Raw genomic sequence first — 20,891 nt, forward strand, 5'->3', positions numbered from 1 at the left:
TACACATAATATGTAATATTAATATATTGTTAAAATAATAAAAATATAGTTCTGAGGTTTAAGAAGTTAAAATGGCTTTGAATATGGCTTATTTTTGACTCTGATAACATCTTTTTTCTTTTTTTCTTTTTTTTAAAGATTCTATCCATTTATTTGATGGACAGAGACCACAAGTAGGCAGAGAGGCAGGCAGGGAGAGAGAGAGAGAGGAGGAAGCAGGCTCCCCGCTGAACAGAGAGCCTAATGCGGGGCTAGATCCCAGGACCCTGAGATCATGACCTGAGCCGAAGGCAGAGGCTTTAACCCACTGAGCCACCCAGGCACCCCTCTGATAACATCTTTGTGTGCACATATTTTTTATTTCATGGTAAATTCTGTATATAAACCAGAACTATCAAGTATTAGAAAATCCAGAAAAAATTATTTCATGAGCTTACACTCTGTTTTCTAAAGCCTAGATAACTGAGCTTTAGATAAGCCTAGACTATAGATGACAGGAAGTCAGACAATGTCTTAAGGAAGAATTTAAAAGTAGGACAATTGCGGCACCTGGCTGGCTCAGTTGGTTAAGTGCTCAACTCTTGATTTCAGCTCAGGTCTTGATCTCAGGGTCATGAGTGTAAGCCCCACATTGGGTTCCACACTGGGTGTGGAGCCTACTTTAAAAAAAAGTAACATAATTATACCTTAAACATGGAATAGTGGGGGTTTGGAGAGCTTCTGTGTTGGTGAATATACAGAGATTTGGGGAGAGAGGCACACCTAGAGAGGGCACAGAAGCTATCCACTCTTTCCCCACATCTGGTTCTTTGCATCTTTTCCTTCTGGCTGTTTCTGAGTTATAGCCTTTCATAATAAGCTGGTGGTCCAGCAAATAACATGTTTCTCTGTGTTCTTTTAGCTGCTCAAACAGACTAATGGAACCCAAGGAGGTGGGTTCAGAAGCACAGTAACTCCCTGTAGGTTAGGGCTCTATGCTCACCTTATCCTTTACATACAACTAGGTAACTATCAAGTCATCCTAAATACCACAGAAATTGCCTGAAGACCTGCAGAACAAACTCCACAAATAAAGGCAGAGAAGAGGCCACATCAAAGACTGTAGGAAGTGTGGAGACATTGTTTAGGGGAGAAACAGATTCTGGCTGCTACAGAGGGGAGGGATGGAGCTGTGGTCATGGAGAAGGGCAAAAGAGAGGGGCACACAAGGGAATATGCAAGGCGAACATTTCCCCATGGCCATTGGTTTATAAAGTGACAGGGCTGAATTTTGTGAATTCTTGCAACAAGAGAGGCTTTAAAAGCCTGAAGTTTTATGCTGTCAGTGGGTTGGACTCTGGGGGAGTCCAGAGACATCAGGGCTGCTCCTGGAAAGAAGGCAGGAAAACAACCCGGGGGCAGATGGTATGAAAATAGTGAGCTGAAGAGCACCTAGGACACAATGGGGAGATTATTTGCTCTTAATGGAGCATGTCCCTGAGAGGCAGCATTCACTGAGACCACTCCAGGAACAAGGGAGCTGGCCAGCACCGTTTCTCATCCCTACTCCTTAGCATAATCATGTTCCACCTGCAGGAGCCAGCGTCGTGCGCACACCTGCTGCTCAACTTGCTTTTACACTAACTGCTGGTTGGGACTGCCTGCACTCTGGTGGAACTGCCCTTCTCAGTCACACTCACCTCAGTCCCAATGTGGGACACCCCTCTCCCAGAAGACCAGCATAAACCCTGCCCACACCATGTAATTCTGTACATGACCAGAGAATTCTGTAGGGACTCATGTCTCACTGAAGTGGTGTCAGGTCTTATTTTACAAGCAGACCAAAGCACACATATTAAAACTTGGCAAATTCAGGCCAGGGACCAAACACTGCCCACAGCAGGCAAGTAGAGCCTCTGCACTGACTGTCCTGAAGGACAGAGCATCCAGAACACAACAGCACAGTGTATACAGCACACTCTGGAGATGCTCCCTAACGCTCTAGGCCCTGGGAACTACATGACCTCTTCTTCATAAGGCCATTTTTTTTTTCAAAAGATTTTATTTATTTGAGAGAGAGAGAGAGGGAGTGTGAAAGAGAGAAAGCTAGAGTGAGAGAGCGAGTGAGAGAGAGAGCATAAGCAGGGCAGGAGGGAAGAGCAGAGGGAGAGGGATAAGCAGACTCCCTGCTGAGCAGGGGGCCCAACACGGGGCCCCATCCCAGGACTCCGGGATCATGACCTGAGCTGAAAGCAGATGCTTAACTGACTGAGCCACTCAGGCACCCCACAAGGCCATTATTTTCATGAGCAAGAGACATAATTGGCCTTTCTAAGACAGAGAAGCAGGGAGAGACTTAGACAAAATGAAAAGAAAGGAATTTAGTCCCATATGAAAGAACAAGATAAGGCCACAGCCACAGATCTAAGCAAAACATGCCTGATTTAAATCAATGATCATAAGGATATTCACTGGACTTGAGGAAAGAGTGAAGGACATTAGTGAGACCTCTAACACAGAGATAGGGAATAATATAGCAGAGATAAAGGGCTCAATAAATGAAATGAGAAACATACTTGATGGAATGAACAGCGGGAGGGAGAAAGCAGAGGAATGAATTAGTGACCTAGAAGACAACAGAGAAAGAAGAGCCATACAAACATGGATAGACTTAGAGAACTCAGTGACTCCATCAAACGTAATAACATTCGTTATTATAGGAGTTCCAGAAGAAGAGAGAGAAAAGGGGACAGAAAATGTACCTGAAGAAAAAACAGCTGGAAACTTCCCTAATCTGGGGAAGGAAACAGATATCCAGGTCCAGGAGGCAAGGGGCCCCGAAAAAAATTTAGAAAAGCAGAAAAAAAGAGCCACACCAAGACATCTTGTCATTAAAATGGCAAAATACAAAGAAAAAGAAAAATATTAAAAGATGCAAGACAAAAGAGGACAGTTACATAAAAACGAAACTCCATAAGGCTGTCAGTAGATTGGACACTTTCCAAGCCAGAAAGGAGTGGCATGATATATTCAAAGTGCTGAGTGGGAAAAAAAATCTGTAGCTGAGAATACTCTACCTGGCAAGGTTAATAATATTCAAAATAGAAGGAGAAATAAAGAGATTTGTAGACAAACAGTAATTAAAGGAGTTCATGACCACAAACCAGCCCTGCAAGAAATACTGAAGGGGATTCTGTGAGTGGAAGAGAAAAACCAAAAGTGACAGTATGAAAGTAGGAATTGCAAAAAAATTTAAAATGAATATTTCTAAAAATATTGTTCAAAGAACTTACAAAATAAACGAATGAAAAATATGATACATATACTTAAAACATGGGGAGAACAGGAATAAAGAATGGGTTCAAACTTGAATGACCCATCAACTTAATATAGACTGCTATGTGCATGCAGAAGAGGTTATATATAAACCTAATGGTAACCACATATCAAAAACCACTAATAAATATACAAAGAATAAAGAGAAAGAAATCCAAATAAATCAATAAAGAAAACTAGCAAACCATGAAAGAGAAGGATCAGAGAAAATCTCCAGAAACAACAACAAAACCAGCAATAAAATGTTAATAAATAGATATTTGTCAATAATTACTTTGAATGTAAATGGGCTAAATGCTCCAATCAAAAGATATAGGGTGACAGAATGGATAAAATAAGATGACTCATATATACGTTGCTTACTTTACTTATTTACTTTAAAAGATTTGAGAGAGAGAGAGAGAGAGAGAGAGAGAATAAGTGCAAGAAGGGGAAGGGCAGAAGGAGAGGGAAAAAATCTCAAGCAGACCCCCATCCCCCAAAGAGTGTGGAGCCCTAAGGTGGGGCTCGATCTCACAAACCTGAGACCATCACCTGAGCCCAAATCACGAATTGACACTTAACCAACTGAGCCACTCAGGCATCCCTACAGAGATGCATTTTAGATATAAAGACACCTGCAGATTGAAAGTGAGGGGGTGGAGAAACATTTTATCATACAAATGGATATCAAAAGAAAGCCAGAGTAGCAATACTTAAATCAGACAGACTAGACTTTAAAACAAAGGGGAGGTGAACCATGAGAGACTATGGACTCTGAAAAACAATCTGAGGGGTCTGAAGCGGCAGGGGGTGGGAGGTTGGGGGAACCAGGTGGTGGGTATTAGAGAGGGCATGGATTACATGGAGCACTGGGTGTGGTGCAAAAACAAGGAATACTGTTATGCTGAAAATTAAAAAAAAAATTAAAAAAGTGAGGATACACACAAAAATAAATAAATAAATAAATAAATAAATAAAACAAAGACTATAACAAGAGATAGAGAAGGGCACTGTATAATAACAAAGTAATAACAAAAGGGATAATCCAACAAGAAGATACAACAACTGTTAAGGTTGAAGGTTTACTATTGGTAACAAATTATCCTTTGTGAATAAATTTCTTTATAACATTAATAAGTGTCTCGATTAGTTTGGCTTTCATGTATATTACATATATATTTTAAAGGTTTTATTTATTTATTTGAGAGAGAGAGAAGGAGAGAACACACGAGATGGAGGAAGGGGTTAGAAAGAGAGGGAGAAGCGACTCCCCACCGAGCAGGGAGCCTGGCTTGATCTCAGGACCCTGCTCTGAGCTGAAGGCAGATGCTAAACCGAATGAGTCACCCAGATGCCCCAACTTTCATGTATATTAATGTTGAAGGAAGCTCTAAGACTTGCTGCAACAGAAGCAATAAAAGAAAGAGGATTCTGAGAAGGAAAAGAGGAGAGAATGAGGAACAAGTCCAGGAAAGTATGGAGAGTTGATTAGAAAGCCTGACCGAGAAGGCCCTCATATGAGGGAGGGAACAAAACTCACACATACCAAGGCCTGAACCCAGAGGGAAAGGGAAGAAGGGGAAACAGTCACCGTAAATCACAGTGTCATTATGTAAGGGAGACTACAAGGGTATGAGGTATTTAAATAAAATAGGGTAGTCTCCTTCGTCGTTGGCACATTCTTCAGTACCACAGTTCACTTTGTTTCCTCCTTTTTGCTTACTACTAATGATTTTCATGCCTGTTTGCCCTATAAGATAATCAAGTACTGGAGAGCAGAAACCATGTCTTCTGTATCACTGCCGCGCATCCAAGGCCTAGTACAGACTTTTACACAAAGGACACACTCAGCAACCTTGGTAAAACATAATTTTCTACCAGGTGGTTAGTATAACTTCGCATTTATAAGTAACCATGTTCCTTCAGATCTTCAAACTCCATAGTTGCCTTATAGTACTAGCTTAAACAGTGATGATAAACTAATATTAATAAAGAATGGTAATTCTAAAGTATTATAATAATTGAGTTTCTCAGAAGCAGAGGTTTTCCAGGACTAGGAGGAAAGGAGTAGCCACTGCAAAGAAACACTGGGAGAAGCAAGAAGAGGTTGTGCTGAGAGGGGAGGAGGAAGGAATGCTAAGTTGTCTGAAAGAACAAGAAAATGAAGGGAGGAAATAAAAGCAAGGCACTATCTCTGGCCATTCTAAAATTCTGCTATGCTGGAGGCATCTGCTGTAATAAGCACATTCGTACCTCTCCCAGGCCAAATTTGGATTCAGCCCACTGTTGATGCCTGTCTTCACTCTCAAATGCTTTCTGCTAATTTATTTTCAAGTTTAGTATTTTATTTTACAGCAAAAAAAAAAAAAAGATGAAAAAAGACCCTTCATCACCACCCCCTGCCAATTTTTCCCCAAAATGTAATCCTTTGAGACTGGCTGTAGGAAATGCAATGTATCCAGATCATGAAGTTTAAGAAAAACAAAATTCTTTTCCTATTTTGTAGACTTCTAAGAACCTCTCTTGTCACTTACCAATAGGGGGAAAAAAAGGAATGATGAAATACCATTTTTTATATTATTTTAAGATTTTTCTTCCAGTAACAATCTTAATAACATGAATGTGGGCTCATCTGGATTCCATTGGTTAGAATTACCTATAAGCTGTCATGTCTGTAGTAGGACAAGCAGGGTCCATATTAATGACTAATGGGCAAAACCAGTTAGTTATTCAAGGAACTTCTAAATCATCAGAGAAGTACAAAAGTGCATCTGCTGTGATTCTGAGTACTTAGTATGTTTTCTATTAGAAATATGTGGAAGTTAGAGATTTACATATAACGATATGTGATAATTATTAACTGAAGATTCAATTAATCAGCATATTCTGATTTTTCCTTACAATTTGCTCACATTTCTCTACTTTTAATGAGTCGATTGTAACTCATGCTTTAACTTATGAAGCCTTTCCTGAAGAAGCCAGACATAAAAGAACATATATCATATGATTCCATTTATATGAAACATCCAGAAAAGGCAAACTTATAGGGACAGAAAGTATATTAGTGTTTGCCTGGGAATGAGAAGTGACTGCAAATGTACGTGAGGTTTCTTTTTGGAGTGATGGAAATGTTCTAAGATTAGACAGTGTGATAGTTGTTCAAAACCATAATATACTAAAAATTGCTAAAATATACACTTAAGATGAGTGAATTTTATGGTATATAAGTTATACCTCAACAAACCTGTTAATAAGAATGAACCCTCTGTGTGTCTGGACACTAGAGATTTTTTTACATGTTTAATGAAATGAAAATTTTAAAGAGGAACTAAATCTACTTCTATTGAGAGTGAGAGCCTGAATAACGCTCTTATGAAGTAAGACCTATCCTGAACAGTAAATCATCTGCAAAGTGCCACCTGTTTACGGGGGATCTTTGGAATCTGGGAAGGGAATGTACCACTTCAGGGTGCTTGAATTTAAGATAAACAGGTTATTTCTATTTTTTCCCCAGGGTAAACATGAACTACAATGAGTACCAGGAGAGAAAGCTTCAGTTCTTCTGGGGATCATTTTGAGCATCAGTAACCAACCAGTGTGTCTCAAAGAAGTAAAAGAAGGAATCATTCCTATTTTGATAGATTCTAGGATACTCTCTGGATTACCTGGGTGATTAAGAACTATAAGAGAGTGACTCTAAGAGATATAGATCATGGAAGAGATGGCATTACACAGTGACTCATAGTGAAGGGACCCATGGCGTTCACTGTTGCCCAAAGGTATCCTATTTTGTTTCTATTTCTGCTCTGACTATTGAGTTTTAGCTTAATCTTTAATTCTTTTTACTCCAAAAGAGTGACATTTACACAAGAACCCCTACTTTAAACTTTGAGTATATACGTCAGTTCTTAATTTAACAAACATGGTTTTTGAATAAAAAGGACCTAAGTAAACAAACGGTAACCCAATGTTATTATTCAGTAACTATGAAATGTTCCTCTGTCAATAACTGATTAATGAATATGAAAGGCCATTAGACAGTTTCTTCAGGGTAAGGACCCAGGTGCTATTCACCTGCAACTCTGCAACGAAGTTAGCACAGGGCTTGCCATTCCTAATTACTGTTTGCTGAACTAAGAATGAAAGCATCATATAAATGATAAGCATAATATAAATGTAAATGATTACACTGTTTTTCACCATTAAAGTAATCCTTAACAATTTTTTTTTTTTTTAAGATTTTATTTGAGAGAGAGAGCATAGGTGGGGGCAGGGGGAGAGGCAGAAGGAGAAGGACAAGCAGACTCCTCAAGGCGCTCGATCCCAGGACCTGGAATCAGGATAAGAGCTAAAGGCAGATGCTTAACTGAATGAGCCAACCAGGTGCACCAGTAATCCTTAGCAATTTAAACCTGATGGGTACTCTGCCTAAGCCCAATAAGTAGTAGCTGTACTCTGTTTCTAATACTGCTCTATTCCTTAGAATTCTCTTTACTTTTTACTTTACTTCTTAGCAGTTAATCCCCTGTTACTACTTAATAACTTAATAAAATTTTCCTGCTCATATTACTGGTGTGGTTTCTGGCTCCTAATCCATGTGCAAACCAAATCAAATCAAACCAAGCCAACAAGAAAGAATTAAATTCATAAGCCCACCCCTACAACGTAAGTTTGAATTATTGTTTGATAACACAGAGAAACAGTATGGCATTTAGCTCAACTTATTAACTACTTAAAAACTCCCACAAAACTAACCAGTATGATGGTTTTGCAGTGTGTAAACTAATCTAAGCTAGGACAACACTTCCCAGAACTTTCTTTCCACTATGATTCTAGGGTTCGGGTTGGCCACAAGAGAAATTTTTCTAAGATTTGGACAAAAATGAAGCAGCAGCCATTACACTCTGAAGGCAACATAGGATGCACTGCTACAGCTCATATGCCTTGTCACTGATCTGCTGGCTCATGTTGATATGGGGAAGGGACTCAGCTCACAGTTCCTCCAGTTCCAGCCGCACCTCCTTCAGCTTCTCCTAGCCCAGGGCCAGGTGCATGTGTAGCTCTGTGGCTAATAGTGCTCCTTCTTTTGCAGGTCATTGCATTGTGGAGGTTAGAAAAAGTAAGAGATACACACAGATTGCAGTTTGTCCTTGGTCTTCCCTGTGTCATGACTGACAGGGACTTCAGGCCTGCAAGTAGAGCCTAATTCAAAGCTTTCTATAAACTTTCCCCCCAGTTTCTATAACAGTATAAGGGCTCGTCCCTTATAATAAGTTACTTAATTATATCACTCATGGTACTTCTGCTATCATGATCAAACCCTCACTAATATATACTGTAAAATGGTTGAATGATTCTCCTTAAAAAAGAATCATAAGCGATGAGTCACTCAAGCAATTGAGTTTCTATTGTCAATTCTTATTTTCCCTATGATTCTTATTTATTTCTACACAGTATTTAAGTTTAAAAAATATTTTAGACATTGAAAGTGGGAAAGATTTAAAATGCCATTTTCTTTAACAAATGCCAGGTGAGGGCCTATATGAAGACAAGTTAGACAGTGGACTAAGTTTTCTAGCTGCTCTGAGATATAGAAACAAATTTCCTAGGTGGTTTAGGATTCAGGACAGCCTGGCTAATTTTTGGAACAGTGTTCTCCATGCTAGCAGGGGAATGAGATAAAGGGATCAGGGAGTTCACAGAAGGTTAGTATGTATGCACTGAAGGAAAAATGGAGTAGGCCTGGAGCTAGGGCTAAGCTGGGGAGGGAAGGCCAAAAGATGATGCACAAGCTCCAGTTAGTCGTCATTAGCGTCTAAACCTAAAATTCATTTGTTTGACTTTTTTGAGATTTGTCCTGTTTCCTGAGCATGTTCAGTATGACTTGCCAGTTCTCAGAAGTGTGAACGTCAAGAATTCCACTTTCTGTTTTAAAAGAGGGAGGGAGGGAGGGTAAATAAGAAGAAAGAGGGATATGCAGTGACTTAGAGAAAGAACTTCTGATTACGGAGAACCTTTGGGTAAGATCTTTAACTGTGGATGGGCTGTTTGAAGTAAAGTTGAAAAAAAACCAACCCAAAACTGGCCTTATCAATTAATATCTCTGAGAAAATATCCTAGACTCATGGAATTTATTTTCTGTGGTAGGGGAAAATACTCAAACGTAAATAAATGAATATACAATTGCAGGTGTTACAAAATGCTATAAAGAAAAATAAAGTAGGGGCGCCTGGGTGGCTCAGTCATTATGTATATGCCTTTGGCTCAGGTCATGATCCCAGGGTCCTGGAATCGAGCCCTGCTTTGTGCTCCCTGCTCAGTGGGAAGCCTGCTTCTCCCTCTGCCACTCCCCCTGCTTGTGTTCCCTCTCTCGCTGTGTCTCCCTCTGTCAAATAAATAAAATCTTAAAAAGAAAAATAAAGCAAAAGAAAAAAAAGCAGGGATGGAATGGGTGGAGTTCTATCTTAGGAGATGATTTAGTATTATGTATTAGATTTTTCTACACACAGTACATTTGGCTCTTGAACAATGCGTGGTTGGGGGCACTGACCCCTTGTGCAGTCAATAATCAATGTGTAACTGTTACTCCCCTAAAACTTCACTATTCATGGCTTAGAGTTGACTGGAAGCCTTACTGATAACATCAACAGTTGATTAACACATATTTTATATGTTATATGTACCTATACTGTATTTTTACAATAAAGTACAGAAAAAGCTATTGAGAAAATCCAAAGGACGAGAAATACATTTACAGTACTGTACCAGAAAAAAGCCACAAATAAGTGGACCCGTACAGTTAAAATCTGTGTTGTTCAACGATCAACTGTATGCAATAAATATTATAATAAATATAACCACAGATATATCTTTGATATACAAGTGGAAAAGATTCATGTTGTTCCATGATAAACCAAACTTCATATATTTATATAAATCATAAGGAGCTTACATATAAACCAATGAAACTTACCCTGTAGAAAGCACTGGTCAAAGGGAGCAATGCTGCAGCAATGTTATATTCTTCTAAACTTGAACAATCCTTAAACAAAACAAGAGAAATGAGCATAATTAGGACATTTTCCAGAAATCACAAATATATGGACACAAAAATCTAGGACATACTGTTTACTGTCTCAGGGGGTTTTTACTTTTATTCCAAATTGTCACTAAGTCTTACTTAAGTAAATTTGAAAAACAAAACAAAACAAAACTGTCCCTGAAGGACATTATTTTAGAAAAGAGATGAAAATACATTTGAGATAGACTTTTTAAAAGTTTTTATGTAAATTCCAATTAGCTAACATACAGTGCAATATTAATTTCAGATGTGCAATATAGTGACTCACCACTTCCATACAATACCCAGTGCTCATCACAGCAAGTGCCCTCCTTAATCCCCATCACCTGTTTTCACCCATCTCCTCACCTACCTCCCCTCTGGGAACCATTCGTTTGTTCTCTAAAGTTAAGTAACAGTCTGTTTCTTGGTTTCCCCTCCCTCTCTGTCTCTTCCCTTTGTTTGGTTGCTTGTTTTATTTCGTCAATTCCACATGAATGAAATCACATGGTATTCGTTTTTCTCTGACTTATTTCACTTAGCATAATACTGTCTTGCCCCATCCATGTTATTCCTAATGGTAAGATTTCAATTTTTTTATGGCTAAGTAATATTCCAATGCATGTGCACATGCATGTAGACACAGACACACACAGACACAGACACACACACCCCACTTCTTTATCCATTCATCAGCCAATGGACATTTGGGTTCCTTCCATAATTTGGTTATAAGTAATGCTGCTATAAACATAGGGTACATGTATCCCTTTGAATTAGTATTTTTATATTCTTTGGATAAATACCTAAGTAGTGCAATTGCTGGGTCACAGGGTAGCACTATTTTTAACTTTGCGAAGAACCTCCACACTGTTTTCTGGAGTGACTGCATCAGTTTGCATTCCCACCAACGGCGCGAGTGGGTTCTCCTTTCTCCACATCCTTGCTAGCACCTGTTTTGAGATTTATATGTTAGCCCTTCTGACTGGTGTGAGGTAGTTTTGATTTGCATTTCCCTGATGATGAGTGATGCTGAGCACCTGTTCATGTGGCTGTTGGGCACTTGTATGTCTTCTCTGGGGAAATCTCTGTTTATGTCTTTTGACCATTTTTAAATTGATTTATTAATTTTTTAAAAAATTTTTATTTATTTATTTGACAGACAGAGATCACAAGTAGGCAGAGAGGCAGGCAGAAAGAGAGGAGGAAGCAGGCTCCCTGCGGAGCAGAGAGTCCAATGTGGGGCTCGATCCCAGGACCCTGGGATCATGACCTGAGCCAAAGGCAGAGGCTTTAACCCACTGAGCCACCCAGGCGCCCCTGATTTATTCATTTTTTAGGGGTTGAGTTTGACAAGTTCTTTGTATATTTTGGGTACTTACCCTTTATCAGATGCATTTGCAAATATCTTCTCCCATTCTGAAGGTTGCCTTTTAGGTTTGTTGATTGTTTCCTTCACTCTGCAGAAGTGTTTTATTTTGAAGTCCCTCCCAATAGTTTATGTTTGCTTCTGTTTCCCTTGCCTCTGTAGACATAACTAGTAAGAAGCTGCTACAACCGACATCAAAAAGGTAGCTGCCTCTGCTGTCCTCTACGATTTTTATGGTTTCAAGTCTCACATTTAGGTCTTTAATCCATTTTAAGCTTATTTTTGTGTATGGTATAAGAAAATGGTCCAGTTTCATTCTTTTGCATGTAGCTGTCCAGTTGTCCCAACACCACTTGTTGAAGAGACTATCTTTTCCCCACTGGATATTCTTTCCTGTTTTGTGGAAGATTAATTGACCATATATAGTTGGGGGCTCATTTCTGGGTTTTCTGTTCTGTTCTATTGATCTAGGTGGCTATTTTTGTACCAGTACCATACTGTCTTGATGACTACAGCTTTGTAATAGAGCTTGAAGTTAGAAATCACGATGCCTCTGCTTTGCTTTTCTTCTTCAAGGTTGCTTTGGCTATTTGGGGTCTTTTGTGGTTCCATACAAATTTTAGGATTGTTTACTCTAGCTCTGTGAAAAATGCTGATGGTATTTTACAGGGACTGCAATTAAATATGTAGATTGCTTTGGGTAGCATAAACATTTTAACAATATTTGTTCTTCCAATCCATGAGCATGGAAAGTCTTTCCATTTCTTTGTGTTCTCTTCAATTTGTTTCATCTGTGCTCTATAGTTTTCAGAGTACACATCTTTCACCTCTTTGGTTAGGTTTATTTCTAAGTATCTTATTGCTTTCGGTGCAATTGTATGTGAGACTGATTCCTTAATTTCTTTTTCTGCTGCTTCATCCTTAGTTTATAGAAATACAACTGATTTCTGTACGTTGATTTTGTATCCTGTCACTTTACTGAATTTGTGTATTAGATCTAGCAGTTTTTGGTGAAGTCTTTTAGGTTTTCTAAATAGAGTATCATGTCATCTGTAAATCGTGACAGTTTTACTTCTTCCTTATCAGCGTGGATGCCTTTTATTTCTTTTTATTGTATGATGGCTGTGGCTAGGACTTCCAGTACTATGTTAAGTAACAGTCGTGAGAGTGAACATCCATGTCTTATTCCTGACTGAAGAGGAAAAGCTATCAGTTTTCCCCATTGAGGATGATATAAGCTGTGGGTTTTTCATATATGTCCTTCATTACATCTAGGTATGTTCTCCTCTAATCCTACTTTGTTGAGGTTTTTTTTTTTTTTTTTTTTTACCATGAATGGATGATGAATGTTGTACTTTGTCAAATGCTTTCTCTCCATCTTTTGAAAAGATCATATGGTTCTTATCCCTTTTATTAATGTGGTGTAGCATATTGATTTGCGAATACTGAACTGCCCTCATAACCCAGGAATAAATCCCACTTGATCGTGCTGAATGGTTACTTTAATGTATTATTGGATTTGGTTTGCTAGTATTTTACTGAGAATTTTTGCATCCAAGTTCATCAGGGATTGGACTGTAGTTTTCTTTTTTAGTGGAGTATTTACCTGGTTTTTGTATCAGGGTAATGCTGGTTTCATAGAATGAATAGAATGAATTTGGAAGTTTTCCTTCCTTTTCTATTTTTTGGGATAGTTTGAGGAGAATAGGTATTAACTATTTTTTAAATGTTTGGTAGAAGTTGCTTGTGAAGCCTCTGGCCCTGGTTTTGTTTTTTGGGAGTTTTTAAATTATTGATTAAATTTGTTTGCTGGCTATTTGTCTGTTCATGTTTTCTATTTCTTCATGTTTCAGTGTTGGTAGTTTATATGTTTGAAGGAATTATTTTCATATGCTACTGGTGAGCAGCTACCTTTACTTTCCTGTTTTATAAAATTGTATTAAAAGCTGTGTAATTTATATTTAAAAAAACTTTTGGAAGGGATTTCAGTATATTTATTATATTTCACTGCCTCTAAGATACACATTTTTTTTCATACTTTAACTTCTCCAAGACTTGAATCCCTCTTGTAACTAACTGGAAATGTTTTTTCTGTCTTAGTGTTGAATACAAAGGGTATTTTGTTATTCATCAGGCAAAAGAGATGTTATTGATTCATTGGGTGAAATGTTGGGGAATGGAACAGTCAGAAGATCTCAGTGGGAATGTAAAATGGTGCAGCTGCTAGGAAAACAGTATGGCAGTTCCTCAAAAATTGAAAAACAGAATTATCATATGTTCCAACAGTTCTACTTCTGGGTATATATCCGAAACAACAGTAAATTGAACAGATATTTGTACATTCATGTTCACAGAGGTATTATTCACAATAGCAAGAGGTGAAAGTAACCCAATCCTTAGCTCTGCAAGGAAGACTCCTTGGTTCTCCAAGGAAACATACCTAAAAGGTTTCCATAGGAATGCCAAGGGGAGTGTACTCAAACTTGCACAAACACTAGTTTTACAGCGTATTGATAGCTATTATTTGTGGGGAGTTGGGAGTTGGGAAAATGCTGGGTAAACAAAATTAAATGAAGTGCCCTTGCTTGTTTTTTAATTTTTTAAAAAAGACTTTATTTATTTATTTGAGAGAGAAAAAGAGAGAAGGCATGAGCAGGCTCCCCACTGAGCAAGGAGCCTGATGCAGGACTTGATCCCTGGAACCTGGGATCATGACTTGGGCCAAAGGCAGACACTTTTTTTTTTTTTTAAAGATTTTATTTATTTGACAGACAGAGATCACAAGTAGGCAGAGCAGCAGGCAGAGAGAGAGGGGGAAGCAGGCTCCCTGCTGAGCAGAGAGCCAGGTGCGGGGCTCGATCCCAGGACCCTGGGATCATGACCTGAGCCGAAGGCAGAGGCTTTAACCCACTGAGCCACCCAGGCGCCCCCCAAAGGCAGACACTTAACCAACTGAGTCACCCAGGTACCCTCTTGTTTTGTTTTTGTTTTTCTTTTCTTTTCTTTCTTTCTTTCTTTTTTTTTTTTTAAACTGTAGGATTTCTCAGGGTTTTTAAACTATGACTGTATGGGGACAAGTTGGTTGGCAGCATCTCCAAACTGAATTTGAGTAAGAACATTTTTTAAGAAAGTAGTTAAAAATATATTTTGGAAAAATGATGATTCAATATCATCAAAAATCTGAGAGAATTCCAACCAAAGGATCACCTTAAAACTTGTTATGGACTTTTACTTTTTTTTAAATTGAAATATAAATAACGTACAATATCCTACCACTTTCAGGGGAATCATAGTGATTCAATATTTTTCTATATTACCAAATGATTCCCATGATAAGGCTAGTTAGTGTCACCAAATAAGTTATTACAATATTGACTAAATTCCCCATGCCGTATATTATATCCCCATGACTTATTTTATAACTGGATGTTGCTACCTCTTAATCTCCTTCACCTATTTTGCTTAAAACCCAACCACTCTCCCTTCTGGTAAGCAACAATTTGTTTCTTATATCTGATTCTATTTATGTTTTGTTTGTTCACTTATATTGTTTTTTAGATTCTACACATAAGTGAAATCATACAGGATTTGTCTTTCTCTGCCTGACTTATTTCATTTAGCATAATCTGCTCTAGGTCCATCCTTGCTGTCACAAATGGCAAGACCTCAGTCTTTTCTCTCTCACACACACATCACATCTTTGTTCATCTACAGAAGGACACTTAGGCTGCTTCCATCTCCTGGCTATTGTAAATAATGTTGCTATCAACAGAGGAGTGCATTTATCTCTTCAGATTGGTGTTTTCTCCTTCTTTGGATAAATACCCAGCAGCAGAACTCCTGGCTCATACGGTAGTTCTACTTTTAATTTTTTTAGAAATCTCCATACTGTTTTCCATAATGGTTGCATTTCCCAACAACAGTATAAGAGGGTTTCCTCTTCTCTATATCCCTACCAACACTTGTTGTTCTCGGACTTTTTTCTTGACTTCTGTTAATTTCATATTTGACAGGCACTTTTGTTGAGCAATTAAAAGATGCTAGATAAAATGTTTAAAAAATTTTAATGCAAAGCAATAAACTGGGAAGGACCTAATGAATACTCAGACCAAACTGTAAGTTAAGTGGAACCTGGAGTGGTAAACAGAGCACTGAAGTAAAATTTTACCTCAGAAGCAGCTTGTGAGCAAAGTAAATCTGAATATTAATTTTGAACAACTAAAGGACTCAAGGGACAGGAAATAAAGCCCAGTGCTTGCTAAAGGTAGGAAGTCCATTAGGAGAGCTACCATAAACCTCGAACCCCTAGAGCCACCTAGAACACCAGATAAGAAGGCTGGGGTATAAAAAAGATAATTACACAAGGAAACTGATAAATATGTGGGTAAATCTGAACACACAGTGATATAAAACAATGATAATTATGTCTTTTGGTATTAAAGAAAATTAATGATACAAGTAACATGTACAACCACAGTAGCACAGAAATTGTGAGGTGGTAGTCTAGAATTGGATATTGATAAATTAAGTGAGAATTTAAAGTTTTCTGTATTACTACCAAAGGAATATAGAATGGGTTATAACTTCTAATCTAATGGAGAAAAAAAATGGAGAGGAAAACAAACACAAAACTTACAACCCAAAGGAAAGCCAGAAAGAGGAAAAGAAACCCCCAAGGAGAAACAATCAGAAAATAACAAAATAAGATGGTAGAAATAAATAAAATTGTGATAGCCAAAATAAATCAAATATTCTGGCTAAAAAGCAAAGACTGTCATTGAATAAAAAGCTAGAGTCTAAATATTTGTTGTTTAAAACTTAAGAATACATGAAAGGTAAAAGGCTGGAAAAAGATGTACCAAGCAAATACCAAAAGGAGTTGAGATAGCTATAATAATATACAAAATAATCTTTAGGAAAAAGGCATTAGAAGAAATAAAAAGAAGCATTACGTAAAATAGCTCAACTTATCAGAAAGACGTAACAATTTTAAATGTGTATACACTTAATTAACTTAGCCTTCGTCTAAAAACACATAAAACAAAAACTGACAGACATATAAAAACATAAATTCACAATCACACTGAAAGATTTTAATATACTACTGCCAGTACTTAACATCTCAAGCAAGTAGAAAAATCAGCACCAAAGATTTTTTTAAAAGTCAGAGCTAATGGGTATACACTGAATACTATATACAGAGGGGGAGTAGCAAGATGGCAGAGGAGTAGGAGACCTAATCTGGTCCCAGGAATTCAGCCAGATAGTTATCAAACCATTCTGAACACCTACAAACTCAACAGGAGATTGAAGAAAAAAGAAGTAATTCTATGAACATAAAAGTGACCACCTGGGGCACAGGGGTGGCTCAGTGGTTTAAGCCTCTGCCTTCGGCTCAGGTCACGATCTCAGGGTCCTGGGATAAAGCTCCACGTCGGGCTCTCTGTTCCGCGGGGAGCCTGTCCCCCGCCCCAACCCTCTGCCTGCCTCTTTGCCTGCTTGTGATCTGTATCTGTCAAATAAATAAATAAAATCTTAAAAAAAAAATGACCACTTTCTGGAAGGTAGGTTGTGTGGAGAAGTGATCTGAGGCAAAATATGGGAAGATAGACCACGGTGGGGAGGGAGCCTCCGTTAACAGGCTCCCAGCAAGTGGCAGAACAGCAGATGACAAAATCAGAACTTTTAGAAGTCTGCTCTTGTGAGGGATGTCGCTCCAGTGGCTAAGGGGGAGGAGGGAGTGAGGTGGAATCCTTGCTGGTCCTTGTGTGGTCTCAGGACCCTCAGGGTCACAGACCAGGGGTGCCTGAGTGTGGTGGAGCTCCCAGGTATCAGAGTGGGGAAGCTGGCTACAAAGACAGAGATGAGGAGTGGGCTGTCAGATTGGGGTTGCCATAAACTGTGATCCGCAGCACAGTTAGGCTACTACTTTTTGAGCAGGGACCCAACAAACCACTGATCCGGGGAGATGCCCCCCCTTTCCTCCACTGGGAGGAGTGGTGCAGGCTGCAGGACTCTGCTGGGTTTGGAAACTCCAACTGAGGTTGTGTGCCAGAGACAGAAACACTGGTTTTAGGCTGGGTGAGCACGGAGTGTGGCCAGAGACCAGGGAGACAAAAGTGATTGACTGCTTTTCTCTGAGGACACACTGAGGAGTGGGGCCCCAAGTTCTTGGCTTCTCTGGGGCCAGAGATTGGGAGGCCACCATCTTCATTTTCAAAGCCTTCATAGAACAAAAGCAGTTGAGAGCAAACCAGAGTGGATTACTTAGCCTGGCCACTGGCAAGGGAGGTGCAATTCCACCTCAGGCAAAGACATTTAAGAATCACAGCAATGGCTCCTCCTCCAGAAGATTAGCAAGAACATCCAGCTAAGACCAAGTTTACTGATCAATGAGAAATGCAAAACTCCAGAGCTAAGGGAATACACACATAGAATTCATGGCTTTTTTCTCCATGATTCGTTAGTCTTTCAAAGTTAATTTTTAAAATTTTCTTAATTTTTTTCTTTTTCTATTTTTTCTGAATTTTTCTTCTTTCCTTTTTCAACCAACACCTCATATGATCAATTCCTTTTTAAAAATCTCTTTTAATTTTCATTTTCACACTCATATTCAATCCCTTTATTGTATTTAATCTTATTTTTTTTGTATATATATAAGTTTTTCTTTTTTTAAATTTTGGGATACACTTACTTCTTTTTTATTTTTAGACCAAGATTTTTAATTTAAGATGTGTGGGTGATGCAATTACATTTGCTGAATAACACTACTTAAACAATCAGATGTAGGCTTCTTCTTACACTTACTTCTAACAGACCAAAATATACCCTGAATCTAGTGTATGGCTTTGTTCTAGTTTCCCACCTGAACACATTCACTTTTTTTTTTTTTTTCATTTATTTTCTTTCTTTTTTCAACCAACTTCTTATCAATTCTTTTTTTTTAAATCATTTTTAATTTTCATCTTTATAGTCATATTCCATCCCTTTAATTGTATTTACCCTTATTTTTGTATATATGTTTCTCTTTCTTTAAAATTTTGGGAGGCAGTTTCTTCTAACAGACCAAAATACACCCAAAATTTAGTGTATGGCTCTGTTCTATTCACCAGCCTAATCATATTCTTTTTTTTCCCCCCTTTCTTTTTCCCCCAGTTTTGGGTCTCTTCTGATTTGTTTAGTGTATATTTCTCTAGGGTCGTTGTTACTCTTTTAGTATTTGGTTCTACCATTCATCTATTCTTCTCTGGACAAAATGACAAAATGCAAAAACTCACCTCAAAAAAAAAAAAAAAAAAAAGAACAAGAGGCAGTACCAATTGCCAGGGACCTAATCAATACAAACATTAGTAAGATGTCAGAACTAGAGTTCAGAATGATGAATTTAAAGATAGTAGGCAGGCTTGATAAAAGCATAGAAGATACTAGAGAATCCCTTTCTAAAATCTAACAAAGTCGAAATAAAAAAGGCTATTAGTGAGGTGTAATAAAAAAATGGAGGCTCTAACTGCTAGGATAAATGAGGCAGAAGAGAGAATTAGTGATATAGAAGACCAAATAATGGAGTATAGCATTTGAGAAAAAGAGAGAAAAACTACTGGATCATGAGGGTAGAATTTGAGAGATAAGTGATATAATAAGACAAAACAGCATTAGGATAATTGGGATCCCAGAAGAAGAAAGAGAGGGAGGGGCAGAAGGTAAAATGGAGCAAATTATAGCAGAGAAGTTCCCTAATTTAGGGAAGGAAATAGGCATCAAAAAACAGGAGGCACAGGGAACACCCCCAAATCAATAAAAATAGGTCAACACCCCATCATCTAATAGCAAAACTCACAAGCCTCAGAGACAAAAAGAAAATCCTGACAGCAGCTTGTGACAAGAGGTCTGTAACCTACAATGGTAGAAACATTAGATTGGCAGCAGATCTATACAGAGACCTAGCAGGCCAGAAGACTGCCATGATATATTCAGAGCACTAAATGAGAAAAATACGCAGCCAAGAATACTACAGCTAGCTAGGCTGTTGTTGAAAATAGAAGGAAAGACAAAAAGTTTTCAAGACAAACAAAAACTAAAAGAATTCACAAACACCAAGCCAGCCCTACAGGAAATATTGAAATATTTGAATATTTGAAATATCGAAATATTGTCCTCTAAGCAAAGAGAGAGCCTAAAAGTAACACAGACCAGAAAGAAACAGAGACAATATACAGTAACAGTCACCTTACAGACAATACAATGGCACTAACTTATTATCTTTCAATAGTTACCCTGAATGTAAATGGGCTAAATGCCCCAATCAAAAAACACAGGGCATCACACTGGATAAAAAATAAGACCCATCGATATGCTGTGTGCAGGAGACTAATTTTAGACCCAAAGACATATCGAGATTTAAAGTGAGGGGGTGGAAAACCATTTGCCATGCTAATGGAAATCAAAAGAAAGCTGGGTTGGCAATCCTTATATAAGACAAATTAGATTTTAAACGAAAGACTATAATAAGAGATGCGGAAGGACACTATTTCATACTTAAAGAGTCTATTCAACATGAAGATCTAATAGTTTTAATTATCTATGCCCCTAACATGGGAACAGCCAATTATATAAACCAATTAGAAACAAAATCAAAGAAACATATCAACAGTAATACAATAACAGTAGGGAACTTTAACAACCCCCTCACTGAAATGTATGGATCATCTAAGCAAAAGATCAACAAGGAAATAAAGGCTTTAAATGACACACTGGACCAGATGGACTTCATGGATATATTCAGAACATTCCATTCCAAAGCAACAGAATACACATTCTTCTCTAGTACACATGGAACATTCTCTAGAATAGATCACCTCCTGGTTCACAAATCAGGTCTCAACTGGTACCAAAAGTTTGGGATCATTCCCTGCAAATTTTTGGACCACAATGCTTTGAAACTAGCACTCAATCACAAGAGGAAATACATGGAGGCTAAAGAGCATCCTGGTAAAGAATGAATGGGTCAACCAGGAAATTAAAGAAGAATTTTTAAAAAATGCACAGAAACAAATAAAAATAAAAACACAACTGTTCACCTAACACCCCCATCCACTTTCCCTCCAAAACCCTCAGTTTGTTCCTCAGAGTCCACAGACGTATTGCATGGAGTGAGCACTGGCTGTG

General features: G+C 38.2%; 1 protein-coding gene across 2 annotated transcripts in view; it reads right to left on the reverse strand.

Moving 5' to 3' along the window:
• Positions 1-20,891, reverse strand: part of SBF2 (SET binding factor 2) — a 485,581-nt gene that overhangs the window by 95,344 nt on the left and 369,346 nt on the right. For both annotated transcript variants that reach the window (XM_032853454.1, XM_032853455.1), the window contains exon 17: positions 10,271-10,339. In XM_032853454.1, the coding sequence (XP_032709345.1) occupies positions 10,271-10,339 (69 nt within the window). The remainder of the gene's footprint in view (positions 1-10,270; positions 10,340-20,891) is intronic.

The sequence above is a fragment of the Lontra canadensis genome, unplaced genomic scaffold (assembly GCF_010015895.1).
Source record: "Lontra canadensis isolate GAN:19392208 unplaced genomic scaffold, GSC_riverotter_1.0 scaffold7, whole genome shotgun sequence".
NCBI lineage: Eukaryota > Metazoa > Chordata > Mammalia > Carnivora > Mustelidae > Lontra > Lontra canadensis.